The sequence below is a fragment of the Pleurodeles waltl genome, chromosome 5 (genome assembly GCF_031143425.1).
Source record: "Pleurodeles waltl isolate 20211129_DDA chromosome 5, aPleWal1.hap1.20221129, whole genome shotgun sequence".
Taxonomy (NCBI): Eukaryota; Metazoa; Chordata; class Amphibia; order Caudata; family Salamandridae; genus Pleurodeles; species Pleurodeles waltl.
In genome coordinates this window covers 571,911,990-571,936,501 of record NC_090444.1, presented here as the reverse complement: position 1 = coordinate 571,936,501, position 24,512 = coordinate 571,911,990, and the positions used below count along the sequence as shown (strand labels likewise).

The following is a 24,512-nucleotide window of genomic DNA, read 5'->3' as shown; positions in this document are numbered from 1 at the left end:
GGTCCTCTCCTGTCGAAGATCAGGTATCGAGTGATTGAAGTGATAGAAAATGGTGGTCACGTCCGCGGCGATGCGTACCTTCACCGCCGGCGTACATCGCCATTGGCTCTTGGGACCCATAGGGTCCAATGTTAACCAATGCAGCATTGCGCTGCGGTCTTCGACCGCCTACTGCGACGGTGTACAACACCAGCGCAGTTACCACACATCCCATTGTCACACTTTACAGGTCAGGCAGCCGCCATTTCAGGGGCCCACATGGCTTAATTTTTAACTACGTTACACATACCTAGGCCTTGCCTCAACACTCATACAGGCCAAATTTCGGATTATGATTCGTGTTCTGTGTAAGCTGCGTGTACGTACCTCTGAGTTGGTTGACTCTGTGCTCGCTGTTGTCCTTCATAGGCACCGTCCGCTGGGACATGTGAGGAGATGGCGGCATCCTCCGGTGTACAGACCACTGGTGGACCTGTTGACAATGGAGGAAAGACATGTGACCATCACCTACAGGCTTCACCGCGCCACAATCCTGGAACTGTGTGCCCAGCTGGAGCCAGACCTGATGTCAGCTATCCTCCATCCCACAGGGATCCCCCCTACAGGTTTGTGTGTGTCTAACAGTTGTCCCTCGCCATTTGCAGGTGACTCTGGTTACCCCAACCTGTCATGGCTACTGACCCCAGTGAGGAATCCCAGGACAAGGGCAGAGGAACGCTACAATGAGGCCCATGGGCGAACTCGGCGGATAATAGAGCGGACCTTCGGCCTCCTGAAGGCCAGGTTCAGGTGCCTCCATATGACAGGTGGATCCCTATTCTACTCACCAAAGAAGGTGTGCCAGATCATCGTGGCCTGCTGTATGCTTCACAACTTAGCTTTGCGATGACAGGTGCCTTTTCTGCAGGAGGATGGTCCAGATGGCGGTGTTGTTGCAGCTGTGGAGCCTGTGGACAGCGAAGACGAGGAAGCAGAAGAAGAGGACAACGACAACAAGAACTCGGTGATCCTGCAATATTTCCAGTGAGACACAGGTAAGAATACAAACTTGCTTACTACATGTACTTAAACACTACTGCCTCTCTACTGTCTGTCGTTTTCACCCAGTGTATGGTCACTGAGTTTTCACTTTCCCTTACGATTTCACACATGTGGGTCCCACTGTGTGACATCTGCTTTGTTTCCTCGTGGACTAGAGCTGTGTGACATAGGTATGTTGACATTACAATTGAAAGAGCATTTTGGCACTGTAATTGCTAATACACTATTTCGAAATCACAGACTGACTCCAGATTGTTTTGTGCTTCAAGGGTGTTTATTTAAGTGCTCAATATTGGAGGGGGTTGTAAAATGGTGAGGGGTGATGGTGGAGGAATGTCCATGGCAGAGTCCAGTCTATTAGTCTCACAGGTGCATTGCCCAAATGGGCATAGGAAGTGGAGCTGGGGCAGTTTGAGGATGGACAGGGTGACAAAGTGGGACAGAAAGATGACATTCAGGGTGGTCTCATTTCTTGGCGGGGGTCTTGGCATGGTTCTCTGTCTTTGTCCTGGATCTCAGGGACCGTTTGTGGGGTGGTTCTCCCTCTGCAGGGGGTGGGGTGCTGCTGTGGTGGTCCTGTGGCGGTGCCTCCTGTCCACTAGCGCCGGCGGAGGTGGTGGGCAGTTTATCGTCCAGGCTAGTGTCAGGGGCCCCTTGTTGTGCCGCAGTGTCCCTCCTGGTGTTGAGTACTTCCTTCAGCACCCCTACGATGGTGCCCAGGGTGGAATTGATGGCTATGAGTTGCTCCCTGAAGTCCAAATACTGTTCCTCCTGCAGGCGCTGGGTCTCCTGAAACTTGGCCAGTACCGTTGCCATTGTCTCCTGGGAGGGGTGGTAGGCTCCCATGATGTTGGAGAGGGCCTCGTGGAGAGTGGGTTCCCTTGGCCTGTCCTCCCCCTGTCGCACAGCAGCCCTCCCAGTTCCCCTGTGTTCCTGGGCCTCCGTCCCCTGGACTGTGTGCTCACTACCACTGCCCCCAGGTCCCTGTTGTTGTTGGGGTGGTGGGTTAGCCTGGGTTCCCTGTAGTGGTGGACACACTGCTGCTTGACGTGTCCTGGGGACAGACGTAATAGCCCGCTGGGTGGGTGCTGTGCTGGTGTTTCCAGAGGGGGGAAGCTCTGTAGTGGGCTGTGACTGTGTCAGGGGAACCGACTGTCCTGAGGTCCCCGATGGGCCGGGCTGGTCATCTAGATCCAGTTGGACAGAGCTGCTGTCATCACTGTGGGCCTCTTCTGTTGGTGGGTTGGACATGTGTTGACCCTCCTGTCCGGTGACGTTGGCTAGGGGTCCTGCAGGGGTATAAAAGGATGTTTATTACATCTGTGTGTGACATGGTGTGCAATAGGTGGGTGACCGTGTACCCCAGTGCTGGATTCCTGTGTGGGACCTTGTGTGATGGTGGTTTAGGGGGGTGTATGGGTATGTGCAGTGGCCATGCTTTGGTGATGGGTGTCCATGCTTTGGTGTTGCATGCAGGGCTTGGTGTTGGGATGGGTGGGTTGTGATAGTGGGACATTTGTGAGTAGATGGAGTGATGGGGTGAGGGTGGGGGTTTGTGATGGCATGCATGTAGGGTGGGGGATGTAATAGTTAAGATTTGTCTTACCAGAGTCCATTCCTCCATCTACCCCTGCGAGGCCCTCAGGATGCAGAATCGCCAAGACCTGCTCCTTCCATGTTGTTAGTTGTGGGGGAGGAGGTGGGGGTCCGCTGCCAGTCCGCTGAACCGCAAGGTGGTGTCTTGAGACCACGGAACGCACCTTCCCCCGTAGGTCGTTCCACCTCTTCCTGACGTCATCCCTATTTCTTGGGTGCTGTACCACTGCGTTGACCCTGTCCACTATTCTGCACCATAGCTCCATCTTCCTAGCTATGGAGGTGTGCTGCACCTGTGATCCGAATACCTGTGGCTCTATCCGGATGATTTCCTCCACCATGACCCTGAGCTCCTCCTCAGAGAACCTGGGGTGTCTTTGCCGTGCCATGGGGTGGTGTGGGTGATGTGTGGGGTGGTGTGTGTAGTGATGAGTGGGGTGATATTTAGTGGTGTGTTGTGTGAGGTGCGTGGAAGTTCTGTGGGTGATGGTATTGTGTGCCTGTGGATGCTTGGTAGTTGTTTGTGGTGTCTCTCTCTGGCCTTCTCTCTATAATTGTGGTCGTAGGGGTTTGTGGGTGATGTGGGTGTGTGTTTTATATTGTAATGGGTGTGTGGGAGTGGTGTGTGTATGTGTATCAGGTGTGTGTGTTTCGAATTGTCCAATGTGGCTGTGTTTTGTAAAAGTGTGTGTATTTTGAGCGCGGCGGTGTGTACCGCCAATGGAATACCCCGGTTGAAAGACCGCCGCGTGGATTCGTGTGTTGTGATAGTGTTGACGTATTTCTGTTGGGGTGACGGTGGAGGTTTTGTTTTCGCCAGTTTATCACTGACCTTTGGTGTGGCGGACTTGTGTGGGTGTCTGAATTTTGGCGGGATTCCGAGCTGTGGGTCATAATAGCTGTGGCGGATTTCCGCGGCCGCGGTGGTGTGTTGGCGGTCTTCTGCACGGCAGTAAGTGGCTTTTGCCGCCAATGTTGTAATGACCCCCACTATCTTCATTGTGTTTTTTCTTGTTTTTGCTACTTCTGACGGCTCGGGACCGAGTTTTCCATTGATTGCCCTTCAGGGTCTGTACCCCTCGGGCTTTCAGCCTCTACAGTTGGTTCTTGTGTGGAGGAGTGCCTACACAGTTGAGCGAAATTCCCCTGGACAGACCACCATCAGGTTTGCAACTCCCTTCTATCCCTGACGCACGACTTGACTTCCTGCACGGCCTGTCTCGCCTTTCGCTCAAAACCTTGACCTATTAACAGGCTTTTGGTGTCTTGCTTGACAAACCATGGCACAGCAATAGAAGGATGTAATCCCTGACCTCTTCGGGGAACGTAATGCTGGAAAAGAGAAAGAACTTCATGGACCTTCCTCTGAGCACCCTGTCTTACTTCAGTCCTGAGGCTAGATCGCAGTCTGAGTCTAAAGGGGAGGAGCCTCCATTCGTTGAAATTCCCTCCAAGAAGATGTTGACTGTGAGTCCCCCACTAGTCCACAACCCCGCACTCCAGTAATGTTTGCTGGCCAAGCACTGCTTTTGAAGGGGTCCAGCATCGAGCCCAGAACTCGAGCACCAAGCTTCTTGTCCCTCTCTGTCAGCAGCTCATAGGGCTTCGGATCTGGCACTGATTGAGGCTTTGTCACTGAACCAGCAGACCAAGACCCAGCTTTCAGTGCCAACGACACCATCACCATTGATTACTCCCTTGGTGCTGACATTATCTTTGAAACAGCCCTCAGCTCCGAAAGAGCCCTCACTTCGTACGGGCCAAAACCCAGTGTCTGCAGCAAAGAAGCTTACACTGAAACCTCCTTCCTCTGTGGCACCTGACAACAAGGAGCAGCTGATTCCGCAATGCTTACAACAGGAACTGAATGCCAAGTAGAAGTGGATCCTCATCTACCCACACACTGGCAGAATCCTCACCCAGCCTTTCGGCACAGAGTGCAAACCACTAACCAAGGCCAGAAGGCTCCAAGATGGGGGCAGTAACCTGTTGCCAGTCAAACCTCCCAACAGCACCACTTCCATCTTCCATTCCTCCACCTTCCCCTCTATCTCCACCATAGGGTCACTCCTCAGTATGGCCACCTAAGGGTCCCCCACACTTCTCATTTGGGGTTTAGCCCTTCTTATCCCTTGGATCACTATCCTATGAGGCTCTTTTTGACACCAAGATCCACAATGACCCTTGGGATGACTACGATGTGAATCGCCTTGGGGATAATGTACCAGATATTTACCCTGCCAAGCATTAACCCCAGATTATACCACCTCATATCACAAAGTCCTACATTGGGCTGCCACCTCCCACATGGTAGACTTACAGAAAATCCAGGAGGACGAGGATTTCCTAGTGGAGACGCTTTCTTCTGCACAGCTTTCCCTCCAGTTTCTCCCTATGCTCGAGGGCATGTTAAAGAATGCTCCTGACACATTCAAGGAGCTGGTTAAAGCCAAAGTATTCACTCCCATGGTGGACAAAGAATACAAGACCTCCCCTTCCTATCCCTCCTACATGTGGAGTCAGGTCCCCCAAACTCTTTTGTAGTCCACACAGCCTGCAAGTGGGCTAATGCTCAGGCTACTAGTGGTGCTCCACCACCGGACAAGGAGAGCAGGAATATTGGTGCGGCCAGTAAGCATGTTACAGCTCAATCAGCCTGCCACCCATTGGTGTATCACCAGCTCAATCAACCTGCTCTCCGGGTACAACCAGGCTAACTTGGAAGAAATGGAGAAGCTCCTCCAACACTTCCCGGAGCAATATTGGAAACAAAGGCATGAAACCCCATGTTTCTCCCCAAGGTTGTCTCTTCTTTCCACCTTGATCAATTTATTGAACTCCAAGTGTTCTTCTCCTGTCCAGAGTCAGTGGCAGAAAGGGCTCTTCACACATTAAAAGGGTTCTCATGTAATAAACTGACAGAACAAACCCCTTCCGCATGACACAGCAGCTCTTTCTCTCCTTTTCCAAACCACACAAGGGACGTGCTCTTTTTAAAGCAGGAATAGCATGGTGGTTAATCAAGTGTATCCAGACCTGTTATGACAAAGCCAAGAGCCCTTTGCCTTTCCCACCACGACCACACAAAAGGGTGCATCTATTGCTTTTTGGGTTACATCATACACCTGACATCTGCAAGGCAGCTACATGGTCTACTCCATTCACTTTCATTAAGCATTACCGTGTGGATGTCCAAGCGCGCAATCAAGCTAGCTTTGGTAGGCTGTCCTCTGTACACTTTCCCAGTTCTCTGCACCATCCTCTGGCTAGCCACAGCTTGGTGGGAAACTGCTTTACAGTTTATGCACAACATGCATCTACAGCTACACATGCCATGAACGGAAAATCGTACTTACCCTGTAAGCATCTGCTCGTGGCATGTAGTGCTGTCGATTCACATGTGCCCACCTGCCTCCCCGGATGCCTGGTGTTGTTGCAGACATCTTTCTTTTCTTTCTATTATTCTTGCATGATCATCCTCTTCTGAATCTCTGCACTCAGATTGTTTTTCCTCACTGCAGGTGAGGATGAAAACAAACAGCAGAACTGAGGCCCATTGGCATTGCCAGTAATGGGTGGAGTCACTACACCTCGTGACTCAAAGACTTAGATGGCAGAAGTATGCACAGGAAGTAAATCTGCAGCACTACATGCCACAAAGAGATGCTGACAGGGTGAGTAACATCTTCCTTATTATGCGTAATCACTTAAAGATTCATTACGGAACACTATACTTAGAACAGGATTCAGAGTGACAGTGAAATCAAGCAAGAAATGAAGTCTATGAGAAAATTCCTTGGCTAGCCATCTAACCTGCCCCTTCATTAAGATGAAATTACCCATGCCCATGAAGCCTCCTCCAGCCCTATCCAAGTTTCTGTATCACCCATGACGTTGGGAACATGGTAATCCAGACGGGGTGGTGGAGCCACATCCCAGCAGGCTGATGCATTTGCAAGAATTGCTTGTCTGGCAACACGTCTTCTTCCTTGTTGAATTAAATAAGCTAGTGAAAGAAATAATGGGGGATACTTTTTTTTTTTTACATCCAACCTGGCCACCACCATTTCAGGCTGTGTTGCAGTGTGAGGGGTGGGAGTCTATTTGTTAGTCTGCACACAAACAACAAAATTGTATCCTTGGCCTCAGAATCCCACCTGAAGTCTTTCAGCTGTGTGTCCACTCTAACCTAACATGCTAAGTGTATAGCAGTAATGTGAAAAGGAATGAGAAATGAGGCATCCCTGTATGGTCCTCCATTCCATTTGAAAGTCTGAAATATTGACCAATCAATCAAAAGAGTTGCAGTGGGATCCATGTAAAAGGACTTAATCCAGACTCAGAACTCCAGACCAAGGGCCTGATATAGATCTTGGTGGAATTGGTCCCGCCATTGATTTTCTGTCGGATTTCCTGCCTGGTGCCTAGGCACCCGCTCTATTTAGATGTTGGTTGTTGCATAGACGAATGTCTGTTGATGAACCGCCAGCGCCACTAGGATTGTACACCCGCATCAACAGCGCCATAAGCAAACGGTAGCTGGCATGGGAGACCAGACACTTTTACCGCCGTCCCAATCACAATGTGTCTTCCCACCAATGTAACTGTGGTGGCTAAAACTCCACACCTGAGTAGGAGACTTATTTGACTTTCCTTATTTCCTGCCACCATGAACCCAATTGTACAAGTCCTACCTTTGCTGCTGCTACTGGACCACGAAGAAAATTACCCCATCATTGCCAGGACTGAATGTAAATGACTGTTTCACCTGTCATCATCGCATTTGTCTGTGTACATCAGCTCTGGACTCATGCATGTTTAAAAAAATACTTGCAAGCATCAGTACAATGATGTGCAATGCATATGTGTGTAATGTGGTAGTTAGAAAAGCGTAAAGAAACACAACTCGATATGTCATTAACACTCACCAATCTGTACTAACTGCCTTCATGCCAATATACAGCTACACAAAAAGTCATATCGATCCCTAAATCGAAATTTGTCCATACAGGTGTGTGTGTAATCATTTTCTATAAACTACCATATCATATAAATAAACAGTACACATCGTTGTAACTACAGCATTCCAATATAATGTAGTAATTGAATTACACAATGCAGCAAGTAGGTTTGCACAGAATGTGCAACCAGTGTTACCTCTAAACAAACATGTCAGAGATGTATTAAGGTCACATGTCCCCTTGTCTTGTGCAATTTTTGTTAAACATTAGATGTCATTTAACACAAAAATGTCATATGTGTACATTATTAACAGATATCTTGTTAAAATAAATACCTGCATTCTCAAGTTACAAAAATATAAACCTGGATAATTGTGGTGTAAGTATTGAGTGTAGAATAGTAGCACCTTTCTGACATAGTTACCTCCACTTTTTGCCTAGTGCCAGTATGTTTAGAATATAGTACACTGGGATCCTGCTAACAAGGACCCCATTGTCAATATTCTCTCACCTAAATTTAGCTGGTAAGTAACTTTTACACCTCACAATTGGCATACTGGTGCACCCATGTACGTCCCGTGCATATGGTACTTAGGTACCCAGGGCATTGGTACACAGGGGTCGCCATGGGCTGCAGCATGTATTGTGCCACCCATAGGGGCCCCTTGCAGACTGTGACTACAGGCCTGTCATTGCAGCATGTGTGTAATGGTGCATGCACCTTTTACCACAGATTTAAGGTTTACCTTTTAACAAGGTCACTTGCACTCTGACCCTATAAGTCACCCCTACGGTAGGCCAATCAGCCCAGGGGCAGGATGGTTGGTTCTCAGTGTGGGGGCACCCCTGCATGAGCTGATGTGCTCCTACAAACCCCAGACTCCATTTTCTGGGCTTTGTGAGTGCGGGGAAGCCATCTTAAGGTATGTCATGGACACTGGACAACACAAGATGTCCAGCTACATAATGGATTCACCGAACTTAGGCATGTTTAGTAGCATCCACAGGTACCTCAATGACAACGACCAATTTTGTGCATCCTGCTGTCCCACAGATTCTCCAAGAATCTACAACACAGGTGGTGGTTTTGTGGCCTTCCCGAGGTCTGACCTGTTTTCTTTGCAACTGAGAAGTCTGTGGTCCCTCGCTGGAGCTGCCTGGCTGGAACCCCTGTGAACCGCGTCTGTTTGTCGTTGCCCAGGCTTGTTGGCTCTTCAGTCCAAAGACCTCCTAGCTCCAAGAAGCCCCAGCCTCCACTACACAGCTCAAAGAATGACGTCCTCTCCGCAAAACTGTGACATGAGCATCCCTCGGTGCTGTGGCCTTCCCGGAACTCCCTGTGCCTGCTGCCAGAGGGTACTGCTGGGGGCCTAGTCGATTCCTGCTGGCTCTCTTGCTTGCTGAGGGCTGGTCTTGAACTGCCTGCAAAGGTTGAGTCTCCTGGAGTTGCTGTTCCCCAAAATTCTTCAACACTCCGCGCAAAGCTTTCTTGCATTTGTCAAAGCTTATTGGTTCTACTGTTCTCTCTGAAATCCGACGATCAGCATGGGACAGCTCGTGGATGACTCCAGGGATTCTCCTAGACTCCACAGCTGCACTTCTTCGACCACCCTCCAACAGGAAGCATCTCCAAGAATTGTGGGCATCGCCCCTGCACTGACTAGACCCCCCTGGGTGGTCTGGACTATGCCCCTCTTTCCTTTCCTCTTCTTCCAGAATCCATTCCTGGGTTCCACCAACCTGGTCCACAGGTCACAATAGCAGCTGGACAACCGAGGTCCCCATTGAGTTCAACGGGAGGTTTCAACACATCTTCAACCTGTGCACCTGGGCTCCCTGGTGTAGGTACTCCACTTTTCTGGGTACCCATAGGTGGGGGCACTCTTGAACCTCCCTTGTCCCAATGGGTTTCCTCTGGGTCCTCTGGGAAGGGTCCTTAAACTTGAAAACTCCAATCGCAACATCCCCACATTACCCTATGGACACTGACCCATGGTTACAACTCTGCACATGGCGCCTGGGAAATAAATCCTAGCTACTTACCTTTGGTGTTTTAGTGCTTCCCCAGCCCTAAGGGTCCTTGGGTGGTAGTTTGGGTTGGTAGTTATTTTCGCATTAAATTTGTTTTAGTATATGGTCTGGACTCAGTATAGGGTGCCTCACCTGTAGGTGTACACCATACACTGAGCCAGCCTCCTACATCCAGTATCATGATGAATGGTTACACCGAAATTAACATGTCCGTCCAATACTAATGTATGCACTATATAAATATGTCAAAAATAATACCTGTGCTTGTCTCTGTCAGAAAGGAGAATACGTGCATGTCTCACATTGGCATGAATAACACCATCAGCAATCAGTTACTAATAATCTAAATTAATTCCAGGACAAAGATACTGAAAATACATGAAATTCTAATACAACAGTGAGATAAGTCTCTCATATAGAAGGAATAAAGAAAATGTATTTTAAAAATATTCTAAGAGTCCTGCATGGGCAGTGTGGGCTGCAGGCCACGAACCTGCCTCCTAATTGCACTGCCATGTACAACCTCCTCAGTAAGGGACATCTAGTGGTAGAGCAGACACTTCTGTGATGTTTCTTGTGAGGAGTGGGTTTGGGTTTGATGGGGTGGGCAGGGAAAGAGTGAAAGCATCAGGAGGAGAATTGGTGGAAGAGGATGGATTTGGGAGGTAGAGGTAGCTGCAATGGGTGTTGTGTGTGTTTCTGTTGTGCATGTGAGTCTGATGCATGTGGTGCATGTTTGGGTGAGTATTTTGGAAGGTGTGTGGTTTCTGTGCAGGTGTATGTTTGGATGTGTATGGTTTTGCCAGTGTGTTTTCTGGTGATTGTAAGCGTGTGTCTCTGGTGCTTTGCATGTAGGGGTGTGTGTATGTGTGTGAGACTGTGTGTGTGTTAGGATGAGTGTGATGTGGAGGTGGGTGTTGTGGTGCTTGCGGGTGTGCTGGTGATTGTGGGTGTGGTGGTAAATTGGATGGTGGTGCATGTACCTGTGGTGGTGGGTGTTGTGGATGTGTGTGGTGGTGGATGTTATGGGTGTGGTGGTTGTGTTTGTGGTGGTGGGCGTTGTGGTGGGTGTTGTAGTGGTGGGTGTTGTGTCAGAAGTGTGTGTATGGTGGCTGGGTGCATGCTTGTGTTTCTTTGTGTGTTTTCATTTATGTGTGTGTGTGTGTTGTGTGTGTATGTGAGTGGATGCGTGCAAGGAAGTGAGTGTGCTTGAGACAGGGCTGGGAATAGGGAACTGGGATGGAGAAGGGGCAGGGGTTAGGGCACAAGGTTGAAATGATTGGGAGGCTGCGGTCAGTGAAGAGGCTAGACCTTGAATTTTCCTCTGCAGGCCAGACATAGCACTGTGAATGCCTTCCAGGTATGCTACCATGTGTTGCATATTGCAACTAAGCCTCTGGGTGGCATTCAGGAGTGCAGTCTGGCCTATAGAGGTGTTCCATAGGAGGTCAATAGCCTCATCGCTCAGCCCAGCTAGGAGGGACATGGGCAGAGGGGAGATGCATGCAGCAAAGGAGATGTCACCCCTTTTAGGGGGGTGTTTTCAGTCAACTTGAGTGGGGAGGGGCAGGAGGGGAGGGTGTAGATGAGAATATGGGAAGCAGACAAGGATGCAGGTGGAACAGTTGCTGTAGGGTCCACCATCATTAGGGACTGGTCTTCTGTGGAAGCCTCTGAAGATAATGATGTGGAGCTTGTGGGCTCTGTGCCTGTCCCCTTACCCTCTGTGCCACTGGGTCCCTTGGTGTCTGTGGTCTCAGCACCTGAACCACAGTGATCAGCTGCTTCCCAAATACATGGCCAGTGTCTCCTCTCCCTGCTCCTCATGATGCTGAAATGACAGATACAACAGTTTTATTGTATCTGTGTAAATAGAACCAATCATGAACTTTGCTTAAAAACATTTTCCAAGTTTTCATATTTCACCTGCTTTAAAGCTCTCAAACTTTCTATCTTTATTATCATCATCTCATACATATAGGGAACATTTTCAGAAACCATTTGTTCACAGTTTTGTAATTCCCCACGATAGCTCCCATATTATTAATTACCATGACTCTCAAATCCATTTCAATATCTCTGCAGGAACTGTTTAACCCCTGTGAAAGGGCAGGCTTTATTGTTTAGAATAGTGAACCTATGCCACCAGAAAGGATGTAAACCATAAATACATTTTTACAGTGTGGTTACAAGGCCCACAATTCTGCATTATTTTTAAACACAAAAAGAAAAACCTGAATCAATGTCTGTCAACAAATCTTGCAATGTTGTACCAATATTTGTATAAACTGAAAGCCTGTTCCCTTTGTTTGGGCATTTCACAATGATGGCACTTATTTCAAGTAACTGATGTATATTTCAAATATAAAAAAGATTATATGGAGTCTGTACTGAAGTAGCTTATCAATGTATCACTCAATATGTAGATACCTGTGCTGTTAAAGGAATTGTTAATACTATTTTGTAGTGGATTGACAAATGACTCGTACACCATAAGTAAATTCATAGGCCTTGATACATTTGTAATCCACTTCAGTACAGAGCAAAAACATTGCTGTTAAAGGAATTGTTAATACTATTTTGTAGTGGATTGACAAATGACTCGTACACCATAAGTAAATTCATAGGCCTTGATACATTTGTAATCCACTTCAGTACAGAGCAAAAACATTTTCACATTTGACTCATAAATATCTCTAGTTATCTAAAGTCTGTTTTACCATTGTGCAATTTGTAGGAGGCTGGACTGGCTTGTAGTGAGTACCACGGGGTACTTGCACCTTGCACCAGGCCCAGTTATCCCTTATTAGTGTATAGGGTGTCTAGCAGCTTAGGCTGATAGATAATGGTAGCTTAGCAAAGCAGCTCAGGCTGAACTAGGAGACGTGTGAAGCTACTACAGTACCACTTAGTGTCATATGCACAATATCATAAGAAAACACAATACACAGTTATACTAAAAATAAAGGTACTTTATTTTTATGACAATATGCCAAAGTATCTTAGAGTGTACCCTCAGTGAGAGGATAGGAAATATACACAAGATATATATACACAATAGCAAAAATATGCAGTATAGTCTTAGAAAACAGTGCAAACAATGTATAATTACAATAGGATGCAATGGGGAAACATAGGGATAGGGGCAACACAAACCATATACTCCAAAAGTGGAATGTGAACCACGAATGGACCCCAAACCTATGTGACCTTGTAGAGGGTCGCTGGGACTATTAGAAAATAGTGAGAGTTAGAAAAATAACCCTCCCCAAGACCCTGAAAAGTGAGTGCAAAGTGCACCAAAGTTCCCCTAAGGACAAAATAGTCGTGTTAGAGGGAGAATGCAAGGAAAACACAAATCAGCAATGCAACAACGATGGATTCCTGTCTGAAGGTACCTGTGGAACAAGGGGACCAAGTCCAAAAGTCACAAGCAGCTTGGAGATGGGCAGATGCCCAAGAAATGCCAGCGGTTGGTGCAAAGAAGCTCTTACTAGGCTGAAGAACTGTGAATACTGCAGGAACGACAAGGGCTAGAGACTTCCCCTTTGGAGGATGGATCCCCCACGCCTTGGAGAGTCGTGCAGAAGTGTTTTCCCGCCGGATGGACGCCAACAAGCCTTGCTACACGCAAATCGTGCGTTTGGCGTTTTTGGACGCTGCTGGGGCCCAGGAGGGACCAGGAGGTCGCAAATTGGACCTGCAGAGAGAGGGGACGTCGAGCAAGACAAGGAGCCCTCACTGAAGCAGGTAGCACCCGGAGAAGTGCCAGAAACAGGCACTACGAGGATGCGTGAAACGGTGCTCGCCGAAGTTGCACAAAGGAGTCCCACGTCGCCGGAGACCAACTTAGAAAGTCGTGCAATGCAGGTTAGAGTGCCGTGGACCCAGGCTTGGCTGTGCACGAAGGATTTCCGCCGGAAGTGCACAGGGGCCGGAGAAGCTTGCAAAGTCGCGGTTCCCAGCAATGCAGCCCAGCGAGGTGAGGCAAGGACTTACCTCCACCAAACTTGGGCTGAAGAGTCACTGGACTGTGGGGGTCACTTGGACGGTGTCGCTGGATTCGAGGGACCTCGCTCGTCGTGCTGAGAGGAGACCCAAGGGACCGGAGATGCAGCTTTTTGGTGCCTGCGGTTGCAGGGGGAAGATTCCGTCGACCCACGGGAGATTTCTTCGGAGCTTCTGGTGCAGAGAGGAGGCAGACTACCCCCACAGCATGCACAAGCAGGAAAACAGTCGAGAAGGCGGCAGGATCAGCGTTACAGAGTTGCAGTAGTCGTCTTTGCTACTATGTTGCAGGTTTGCAGGCTTCCAGCGCGGTCAGCGGTCGATTCCTTATCAGAAGGTGAAGAGGGAGATGCAGAGGAACTCGGCTGAGCTCATGCATTCGTTATCTAAAGTTTCCCCAGAGACAGAGACCCTAAATAGCCAGAAAAGAGGGTTTGGCTACCTAGGAGAGAGGAAAGGCTACTAACACCTGAAGGAGCCTATCAGCAGGAGTCTCTGACGTCACCTGGTGGCACTGGCCACTCAGAGCAGTCCAGTGTGCCAGCAGCACCTCTGTTTCCAAGATGGCAGAGGTCTGGAGCACACTGGAGGAGCTCTGGACACCTCCCAGGGGAGGTGCAGGTCAGGGGAGTGGTCACTCCCCTTTCCTTTGTCCAGTTTCGCACCAGAGCAGGGGCTAAGGGGTCCCTGAACCGGTGTAGACTGGCTTATGCAGAATTGGGCACATCTGTGCCCAACAAAGCATTTCCAGAGGCTGGGGGAGGCTACTCCTCCCCTGCCTTCACACCATTTTCCAAAGGGAGAGGGTGTCACACCCTCTCTCAGAGGAAGTTCTTTGTTCTGCCATCCTGGGCCAAGCCTGGCTGGACCCCAGGAGGGCAGCTGCCTGTCTGAGGGGTTGGCAGCAGCAGCAGCTGCAGAGAAACCCCAGGAAGGGCAGTCTGGCAGTACCAGGGTCTGTGCTACAGACCACTGGGATCATGGAATTGTACCAACAATGCCAGGATGGCATAGAGGGGGCAATTCCATGATCATAGACATGTTACATGGCCATATTCGGAGTTACCATGATGAAGCTACATATAGGTAGTGACCTATATGTAGTGCACGCGTGTAATGGTGTCCCCGCACTCACAAAGTTCAGTGAATTGGCTCTGAACAATGTGGGGGCACCTTGGCTAGTGCCAGGGTGCCCTCACACTAAGTAACTTTGCACCTAACCTTTACCAGGTAAAGGTTAGACATATAGGTGACTTATAAGTTACTTAAGTGCAGTGTAAAATGGCTGTGAAATAACGTGGACGTTATTTCACTCAGGCTGCAGTGGCAGGCCTGTGTAAGAATTGTCAGAGCTCCCTATGGGTGGCAAAAGAAATGCTGCAGCCCATAGGGTTCTCCTGGAACCCCAATACCCTGGGTACCTCAGTACCATATACTAGGGAATTATAAGGGTGTTCCAGTAAGCCAATGTAAATTGGTAAAAAATGGTCACTAGCCTGTTAGTGACAATTTGAAAGTAATGAGAGAGCATAACCACTGAGGTTCTGGTTAGCAGAGCCTCAGTGAGACAGTTAGGCACCACACAGGGAACATATACATGCACACCTATGAGCACTGGGGCCCTGTGTGACAGGGTCCCAGTGACACATACATATAGGCCACAAACCTATGAGCACTGGGGTCCTGACTAGCAGGATCCCAGTGACACATAACAACCATACTGAAAACATGGTGTTTTCACTATGAGCACTGAGGCCTGGCTATCAGGATCCCAGTGAGACAGTGAAAACAGTGACAAACACCCTGACATACACTCACAAACAGGCCAAAAGTGGGGGTAACAAGGCTAGAAAGAGGCTACCTTCTCACACAATTGTTTCACAAAAATGCTGGTATTCACTGTAGGCAAAAAGTGGTACAACATCACAGTAAATACAACATACACGGATTCATATATAATGTTTTAATTAAATATTCACATGCAATTCACAATATGCTCCAGATTACAACTTGATGTATTTATACATTTACAGAATGAGCCATGATATGGGCCTGGTATTGAGTTTTCCAGATGGGATACTCCAACATATATGTGACAGAACCTTGCAACTGCAAAAATCCCTTTAAGTATCCCATTTTCCTTCATCATTGGTTTATCATCTGAACATAACAAAGGACATTGTAAAACGCTTCCTGTCTATGTAGTACCAAAAATTGTATGCCTATCACAATAATTTTTCACATAACAGACTGGCTTACATGCACATTTGTGCAGTAGTAAGCAAGCAAATCTGTCACTTTTTAACATGAATGAAATAGTATTTTTGATTTAAAACGTATCTGGGATATATTTTGAATAAAAAATGTACCCATTTAACCTGATGTTACTAGTCATTTTGGCTCACATGCTCACTATTGTTTGTGTATAAAACCAACTTACCAATGTGACGTTTGAAACATCCACTGTATCACAATAGCATGTTATGCTATGTCACCTGTAATAGGGCTGTTGTAACATCGTTCACTATAATAAAGGAGCATTACACCTGACACAATAAAGACCAGTGGCATGTTTGGTACTGCTGTCCCACAAAATATCAAACTACCTGATGTATAGTTGTTGTTTAGGCAGGCATGTTTGTGCTCAAATCAGTCTTTAGCTAGTGAACACAAATCAGGTGGTATCTTTTCCCAAAATTTGATCTACAAAACGCATCATCATACACCTTGGGCAAAACATACAACTTCAAGAACTCTTCTTCTACTTTGGACATATGTCAGTCTTATTGTTGATGGCAAAATGAGTTTAGTTATTCAGTATGCCGAACTCACACTAGAACTTACCCCCTTGATACTGCTGTTGGGCTCTCAACTACTCATCAAGGTCTGGATAGGCCTGCACAAATATGCAGGCCATTAGAGGGGTCCGGGTGCGGCCCTCGAGCTTCCCATGTTGGTAGGACTGGCTGAGCTGGACTTCAGCAGACTTTCTGGTCCAGCGTCATAGGTCCTCCCACCTCTTACAGCAATGGACCCTTAGGGTCCGCACCGTCTTGGCGATGGCCTTCCATATCACTGCCTTCTGCTGGGCACTGACCTATTTGAACAAGAAAAAAGAAAGAAAAAAAGGTTTTGTGATGTTTTGTTTGTCTGTATTGCTGTGACACAATTTTTTAACATCTCTCACAAGCATTTCTAAATGTCAGTACAGATTATTCACGAACATTTTAATTTTCCTAGGAAATACTAATTTGTAATAACCTGATGAGCACCCTCATCATTTTCAGTGACGGCATGTTACTAATCCAGGCCACAAACATCATCTAGGCCAGGGGTCTGAAACCTTTCCTGTAGTGAGAGCCACTTCTGAGCAGTACAAATCCTTGTGAGCTACAAAAGGCTAAACAACTTGTACATTATTAGAGAACACCCCCACGCACAGCTACATTGGCTTAATGACAAACCTTTTTTCGAGGCAGATACCATAGTTTGAAAAAACATACAATGACTAAGGGCAGTACGGAAGGGCTACCCTGTGTGTTAGTGAGAACTTAGTTATTGGTGATGTATGAACAAGTGTGTTTAGTAATGAGACATACTTGTATGGGTGATTGAGAGCCTGTGTCATTTATACTTGCAGCACAGGATACATGTTTCCCCATATGTGGCACTATTACACGGCTAAAAGATAGACACTCATCTTTCAGAAAATGGTTTGTTCTTTCAATTGGAATAAAAACTTCAGACTACTCCATAACTTGAAAGTTTTTTCTTGCACTTAACATTTCTCTCATTACGACATTTGGTTGTATTTTTCACTTATCTTACTGGTACAGTGTCTGCTGGCCACTGGAAGTAAGGGGCATGCAGTTTGCCAAATGAAATCTGAATGTGTAAGTCAAGTAAAATGAAAAGTCAGCTTATTCTTTCAGATTACGTATCATTTCAATGTACAGACATCTCAAACATTGTCAAACATCATGTCCCCTGCTAAATCATTCAGTTCACTACATTCCAATCACAACACTTCACTCATGAACAAAAAGGGACAAATTAGCCACTGTATAAAGAAGAAACAAGTCACTTAAAAAAATATTTCCCATTCAAGCATGTACCTGTTCCTCTGGGTTCCCATACAACTGGCTCTACATGGATAGGACATCCATGGTGAGGCGTTCCAAATCCTCAGGAGAGACGTTATGGGCCCTGTCACCTGCTTTGCCCAGGATCCTGGCTCCCAGAGGTCAGTAACAGCAGCAAAAGTGGAGGAGGTGTGTTTGGCTGCAGTGTCAGGGAGCAAGTGAGCTTTGGTCGAGATGCCACATACAAGTACACATCATACACGATCCGCGACGGATACCGTCATTGGCTTTTATGCGTAGCCGTCACACATGTAAGCCCATGGCTGTGTCCGTTGGTGATTATTACACATACTACACTGTAAACGTCCGCAGACAGCCTTTAGGTAGCCATTGTCCTGACGTCAAGGTCAGGCGCCCGCCATTTTAGGATGTGGAGTATTGTATTTTTAAATGTAATGTGTGTCACCACCACTCAAATTGGGGGCTAGTTTGCTTACACGTGTAATTATGTACAACACTGTTATTTTTAAAGTTTTACACATTAAAATGTAAACCGTTACTGTGTTTAGCATCAACAGTGATGCAGTGTGTTTTATACTTCCATAGGCCGATTTTGACACAAAAAAAATGAATAATGCGTAAATATTGCAATTCAAATGTATTATTTACACATTATTATAAAAACATATCAGGCATGTAAAAAATGTTATTCAAAGTTACAACACAACACAAAAATGATGTGTGCATATATATGTTACAAAAAGATATGTACTGTTACAAAGACATAGGATGTGGGTTGGTTATCGAAGTATTGTAGAACCATTTTAAGTGATAATTTGTTTTTCTTAAATGCCGACATATGAACCCTGGGAGGAGTATAAGACGACAGCCTCAAGTTTTCAGACCTTTTCCAGACCTTGCATGTCCCAGAGGAAAGGCACATCATAAACAAATACACATTTAAAAGGCAAACTGTTCTGGATTTATGTCACCAGCTGGAGCCTGCTCTTCCGCCTCATAATAGGAATACAACCAACAGCAATAAAACCAATAATGAAAAACATGGCAGTACTTCATTTTATAACCACAGAATCTCTCCGGTACCCCGTGGCAGTATATGGAGGCATTTCACAGCCAACTTAAAGTGGTCTGGATAGGCCATCGAAGACGTCCTTTATTCAGTGATGAGACACATCAACAGCTTCATCCAGTTTCCACAACGTCAGGATTTTAACAAGATGAAGGGAGATTTTTATGATTTGGGTGGCATACCACATGTGGTTCGAGAAATTGATGGCACTGCTTACCTGATTTGTACATCTCAAAGGTGTGTGCCCATTTCCAAGGGTCAACACATGATTCCTTTGTACTATGGAACAGCACCATATCTTGCAAATGTCACAACTTGGACCTCGGAGAGCCACGCTTGTTGTAAGTACAGTATGGGATGAAGACTATTTGCTTTATTCATAGTTTAGGAATGTTCAATGGGTTGAGATATTTTTCCTCAATATATGTTTTTACTTTCATATAGGAGCCTCAGCTTATCCTAACCAACCATGGTTGTTAGCACCCCACAGGAATCCAACAATGCCAGGGGAAGTCTGCTTTAATGAGGCCCATGGAAAAACACAGAGGCCAGTGGAGTGGGCTTTTGGGCTGCTGAAGGCCAGATTTAGATGTCTGGGCAAGACCGGTGGAGCCCTCCATTACTCACCTGAAAATATGTGCCAAATCACAGTGGCCTACTGCACGTTGCACAACATAGCCCTGTGATAGAACATCCCAATCATCGCAGAGGATGGAGACCATGAAGAACCTCCATATGAGGATGTTAAAATGGCAAATTAAGATGACAGTGGTGAATAGGGAGGAATTGACATACGTCAAGTTGGTTTTGACAACTTGTTCACCTGAGTGTAAGTTTACCTTTATATATTGTAAGATCAAATGCTAGAACAGCTTGTAACATAGTGAACATATCAGCCTGTGATGGTAACTTAGTAGTAATGCTTCAGGAAAGTCCAGGACAAAGAAGTTTGTTGACCAAAGTTTTCATACATTGACTACTGTGTTTATTGACTTCAATCATCTATGCTTGTGCTAAGTATTTTTTCTCCTAACATATCATTTGAGTCAATTTTCCTATGTGAAACCATTAATTTTCTCTTGTTATCCTGTTTTAGGATCCTTCACCATATCATCTTCATTTGGACATTGCAAAGTTGTGACATTTGCAGTGATATGTTGCTGTTGGAAAGTACAAAGGGAATATGGGTTGATCTTGGGTGTCTGGGGGGAGCAGAGTTGCAGGGACTGGGGTGTACGGAGCAGTTTCCTGCTGTGGCAAGGCCTTCCTGTTGGTCGGCTGAGGCAGGTGTATTTTGTCCTGATGTTGAAGGACCACAGACAGGGTAGATGGTGCAGGAAAACCCCTACACACATGATGGTAAATGTCAAACATCATCCCATTCAGGGAGCACAGATTGGAGTATTGATTCTTCAGCTCTACATTTTGCTCCCTCTGCACCTGCTTCATGTCCCGGAGATTTGTAAGGACCTGGGCCTTCACTTCTTGGGACTGCTGTAGTGCTCCCAAGAGTCGGTCAATGGTGGTCTGGATGACAGTTATCCCAGTAGCCTCCCTTTGCTAGCCCACTGATTCCCTCCCACGACCCCTACCCTCATTAACCTGTACCCTTGAGGCAGTGTGTCCCATCCCATAGGGTCCTGCCAGAACTGGAGTTGGTGGTGGTGATGGTGCAACAGCAGCCAGAACTGCAGGGTCACAAGATTGGGGTGACGTTCCCTTGTACACAAGAAGTGAAGGTATCCATTGGCTGAGGTGGTGTTGCATCTGTGGAGGGAGGTGTAGGTGTGGGCAGAGTGAGACTCACCGGATCTGTCTGCCCAGACAGACCAGATGGACTGGGCAGCTCCATATCATCCGGACTTGCAGGAGTGGTGTCCTCACTGAATGATTGATCCTGGTCTGGAGTGGAGGTGTCTTCAGTTGCAGACGGTGGCCCACTGGTCAAGGGTGTTGGACCTAAGATGAATTACAAACAATATGAAGTTAAAAGTCTGTATTGTACCTCAAACGTGTCTTCAGCTACAAATGAAGCAACCTAAAATTGGAAATTATGATTAATAATGGAATGATTAGGCCTTTGTGTGATTTTTTTTAATATACACGTGCAGGTTATTTTATGCAGATGCAAACTTCAGTAAAGATGTTGAAGAGCTGTCCGGAAATGAAAAATGTTATTTAGAAAGTGTACATTACATGTAGCAGACGTTCAACCCAACACAGTAGAGAGAGGAGTTCAGAAGTAGACCATTCCAAGGCGTAGCAGGCTAAAAATACTCAACTATAACTTATTAGAAATAATGGCATTGGTCATCATATGAACACAGCAACATGAATTGTGTATCAATACTACTTCTATTCACGCCACAGAACATGATTGGAACTCTTTGATTCAACAGACTATGCATTTTATAAGCAATTACATCAATTCAATGGAGTAAAAAGGTGACCACATACTAGATCAACACAACAAATTACATTTTCATACATAGCATGAAATAGTGAATGCCAGATGCATAACTGTTTGAAATATGTGCATATATGGAAGAAAAGGGAGGTTGAACAACATCACACTGCACTATTGTTTTCCAGAGACAAAAACAAGGCATCAGGGTAGCTTTAATCATTTGTAAACACCATTGATAATACTTGTTAAAATGCGAGTTAAGCCTACCTATTAAAATATCTACAGTGAAAATGAACACACATTTACAATATGTACACACATGTGCATGATGTAAATAGGTGAAAAACACAAGCACTGTTCCTTCATTTGCAAATAGGTGGCGTTTAGAACCTGTTTTTTCAAGTACAGAACATACATGAAAATAAAGCAAGGAATGCAAATTCAAGGGATGATCCACAGAGAACATCACGCATTTTTTCAAAACATATTGAGCATTGTTAAGAATAGAGATTCAACCATGATGCTAGTAATTTGGATATAACAAGATATTCTGGTTAATCAATTTTATATAAGTATGTTTTGATAAGGGTATTGGAACATTCTGAACAGCTAACTTAAGAGATAAAACTACATTTGTGATTAGTAAGGCATTGCTAAGTTCAACTTACCAGTCTCCACTCCATCAGGGATTCCTGTCAAGCCTTCAGGATGTAGGATCTGCAAGACCTTCTCCTCCCAGGGAAAGAGTTGTAATGGGGGGCTGGGAGAACCACCACCAGTCCTCTGGGCCTCCAGGAGATGCTTGGAGGCCAGTGATCGCACTCCCCCCTTAGGTCGTTCAACTTCTTCATAATTTCCTACTGTGTGTGCTGATTGTTTGCTACAGCTTTCACTCTGCCAACTATTCTGGCCCACATTTGCCTGTCCCGAGATATGGTTGTATTTTGTACTTGGGCTCCAAACAATTGTGACTCTACTCTAATAATTTCATCCACCATGACTGACAATTCTCCCTTTTCTAAAATATGGATTCTATCTCCCTGCCATAGTGAGTAACTAACAAAAATATCTAGCGCCCCAAACGTTGATGAAAAATCAAAAAAGTGAAAGGAAAGTAAAAAAAAAAAAAAAAAGTGGAATGGCAAAGGATCATGGTCTGAAATGGAGTGTGTTTTATAGTGTGGTTTGCAGGTGTTCACAACTAGCTGATATTCATCAGGTGTGTGCTGCTAGCATCCATCCGATAGCCACAGCCATAGTGCAATGCTGAACCGGTCCTGCGATGGACTCCCATCATCAGAGGACCGCCGCTGGTACACTGCCAGCACAACTGTGTTATCTAAATATGGTTGGTGCAGTCTCATCGTCCCGACAGAGTGCTATATGCCATTATAGTCTGCCACGTCAGCTGCAGGATACCGCTTGCGCGACGGAGTACACTCTGTTTATGCGGACAGAGGTTGCAATGGCATAGATCTAAATAAGGCAGCCGGAACTCCATCATCTTGCCGGAGTACTTCGGCCTGTCTCTGCTGCGGCACGGCAGTAATCCTGCCAAGATCTAAATGAGGCCCCAAAACCAAAGTGATTAAGCACCGGGAACAGGAATCCCCATTCATTGGAATCAGATGACTTCTCTGATCTTAGAGACGGGATAGTGAAGGGTTTCTCGGTTTTCTCTGCCTTATCCAGATAGAGAAATCTACACACGTTCAACCTGGTGAAACAGCAAAGCTTGAAGCTTGACTAGTCAGGGTGACGAGAGAGGCAACAATAAGAAGGAGCCTGTTCGCCAATATTTTAAGCAAACTTTGACCATTATAAAGGGATGGCAAATATCATTAGGCAATCGCACAATCCTTCTTGCGGCTAGAAATATAACCAGGACATGTTCTTCCACTATGAAAGTGTGATATTAAAAGTACTTGGATTCAGTTGAGCCCAAATGTTGCCCTGCTCTGTGACTGGTTAATCACACTTGTTACCTCTTCTAAAATTCTGGCTTCATCTAGTGAAGCCCTAGCTTCAAACGGCCTATGCCTGCAACATTGTTTCTCCGGCTACTTCCAGCTTTTGCAATATTTCCCCAGTCGTGCATTCTCTGAGGACAGCTCGTCTTTAGTCTGCAGAGGAAAGAAGAAAGAATCTCCCTTGGAGCGAAGAAGTCACTCCCCTGCATTTGCAGGCACCAACAGCATTGTGTGTCCACGCTCTTGCTGAGCTGTGTGGATCCTGCAACACAGGTGGTGGTCAGAAGTGGTCCAGACGGTCCTGTCGACCAGCTGTCCAACGTGGGTGGATTTACCCCCGTGCACTGCGTCCTTTGAAGCTGCCAAGGCTTGTTGGCACTTCTTCCACGGGTCTTCAGTCTTCATGTAGCTCCAGCCCCAGCACTCCTTCCTGCGACGCACAGCTCCCTGAGTGACTCTGTTGCGGCGTGGGACTCCTTTTTGCAGTGCTGCTTGGGCTCCTTTTGCATCTTCTGTGTCCCCGTCCTGTGGGACTCCTGGATGTGCTGCCTGTGATTCCGTGGACTCTTTGCGACGCTGAGGGCCCCCTCTGAGTCCCCCTCCTCAGTTGAGTCCTCCTGGGCCTTGCTGGTCCCCGGCAGCACCACTTTCCACCAACTGCATGTTTTGCCTGTGCCAAGGCTTGTTGGTGGAATCCGGACACACAAACACAACTGCAATCTTCCTTCCGGCATGGGACATCATCTGCATCCTCCAGGAACTCGACTGCAGCTCCAGGGCTGCAGTGCTGACTTTCCTTCGGCACCGTCGACCAACTGCTGCTATCCTCAGCTTGGTAGGTAGGGGCTCCTGTCCCCACTGGAGTCTGCTGTGTCTTCTGGACTTGGTCCACTTTTTCAACAGGTCTTCCTCTTCAGGAACCCACCATTGGTTTCTTGCAGTCATCTCTGCGTTTTGCAATTCTCTTCTTCTAAGTGGGTGTTCTGGGGAAATTCTAGTAATTTACGCCTGCTTTCCTGGTTGTTGGGGGATGTTGTGGTACTTACTTTTGTGCTGTCCTAGTACCATCAGCGACCCTCTACACACTCCACTTACCTGGGTGGGGGTGATACCCTCACATTCCATTTGTTTAGTATATGGTTTGTGCTCGCTCCACCTAGGTCCACTATTCTCTATTGTTTTACACTATTTGCACTTTTTTCTAACTATTCTTATGCCTATTTGTGACAACTAGTGTATATATATTGTGCATTACTTACCTCCTAAGGGACTATTGCCTCTCTAGTAATGTTGGTGTTGTGTTACCATAATGAAGTACCCTTGTTT

The 24,512-nt window shown here is 46.5% G+C and overlaps 1 protein-coding gene across 5 annotated transcripts in view; it reads left to right on the top strand.

Annotated features, from left to right (window-relative positions):
* LOC138295831 (myosin-7-like) overlaps positions 1-24,512 on the top strand; it is a 228,303-nt gene that overhangs the window by 169,648 nt on the left and 34,143 nt on the right. Inside the window, exon 8 of one of the 5 annotated variants that reach the window (XR_011203695.1) lies at positions 6,159-6,311. The exons of 3 other annotated variants lie outside the window; for them this stretch is intronic. Coding sequence is in view for 1 of the 2 variants with exons in the window: in XM_069234389.1 (XP_069090490.1) it covers positions 19,906-19,950 (45 nt within the window). In the remaining variant the exon portion in view is untranslated. Of the gene's footprint in view, positions 1-6,158; positions 6,312-19,905; positions 20,879-24,512 lie in introns of those variants that run through there. One more of the 5 variants, XM_069234389.1, reaches the window with a different exon arrangement.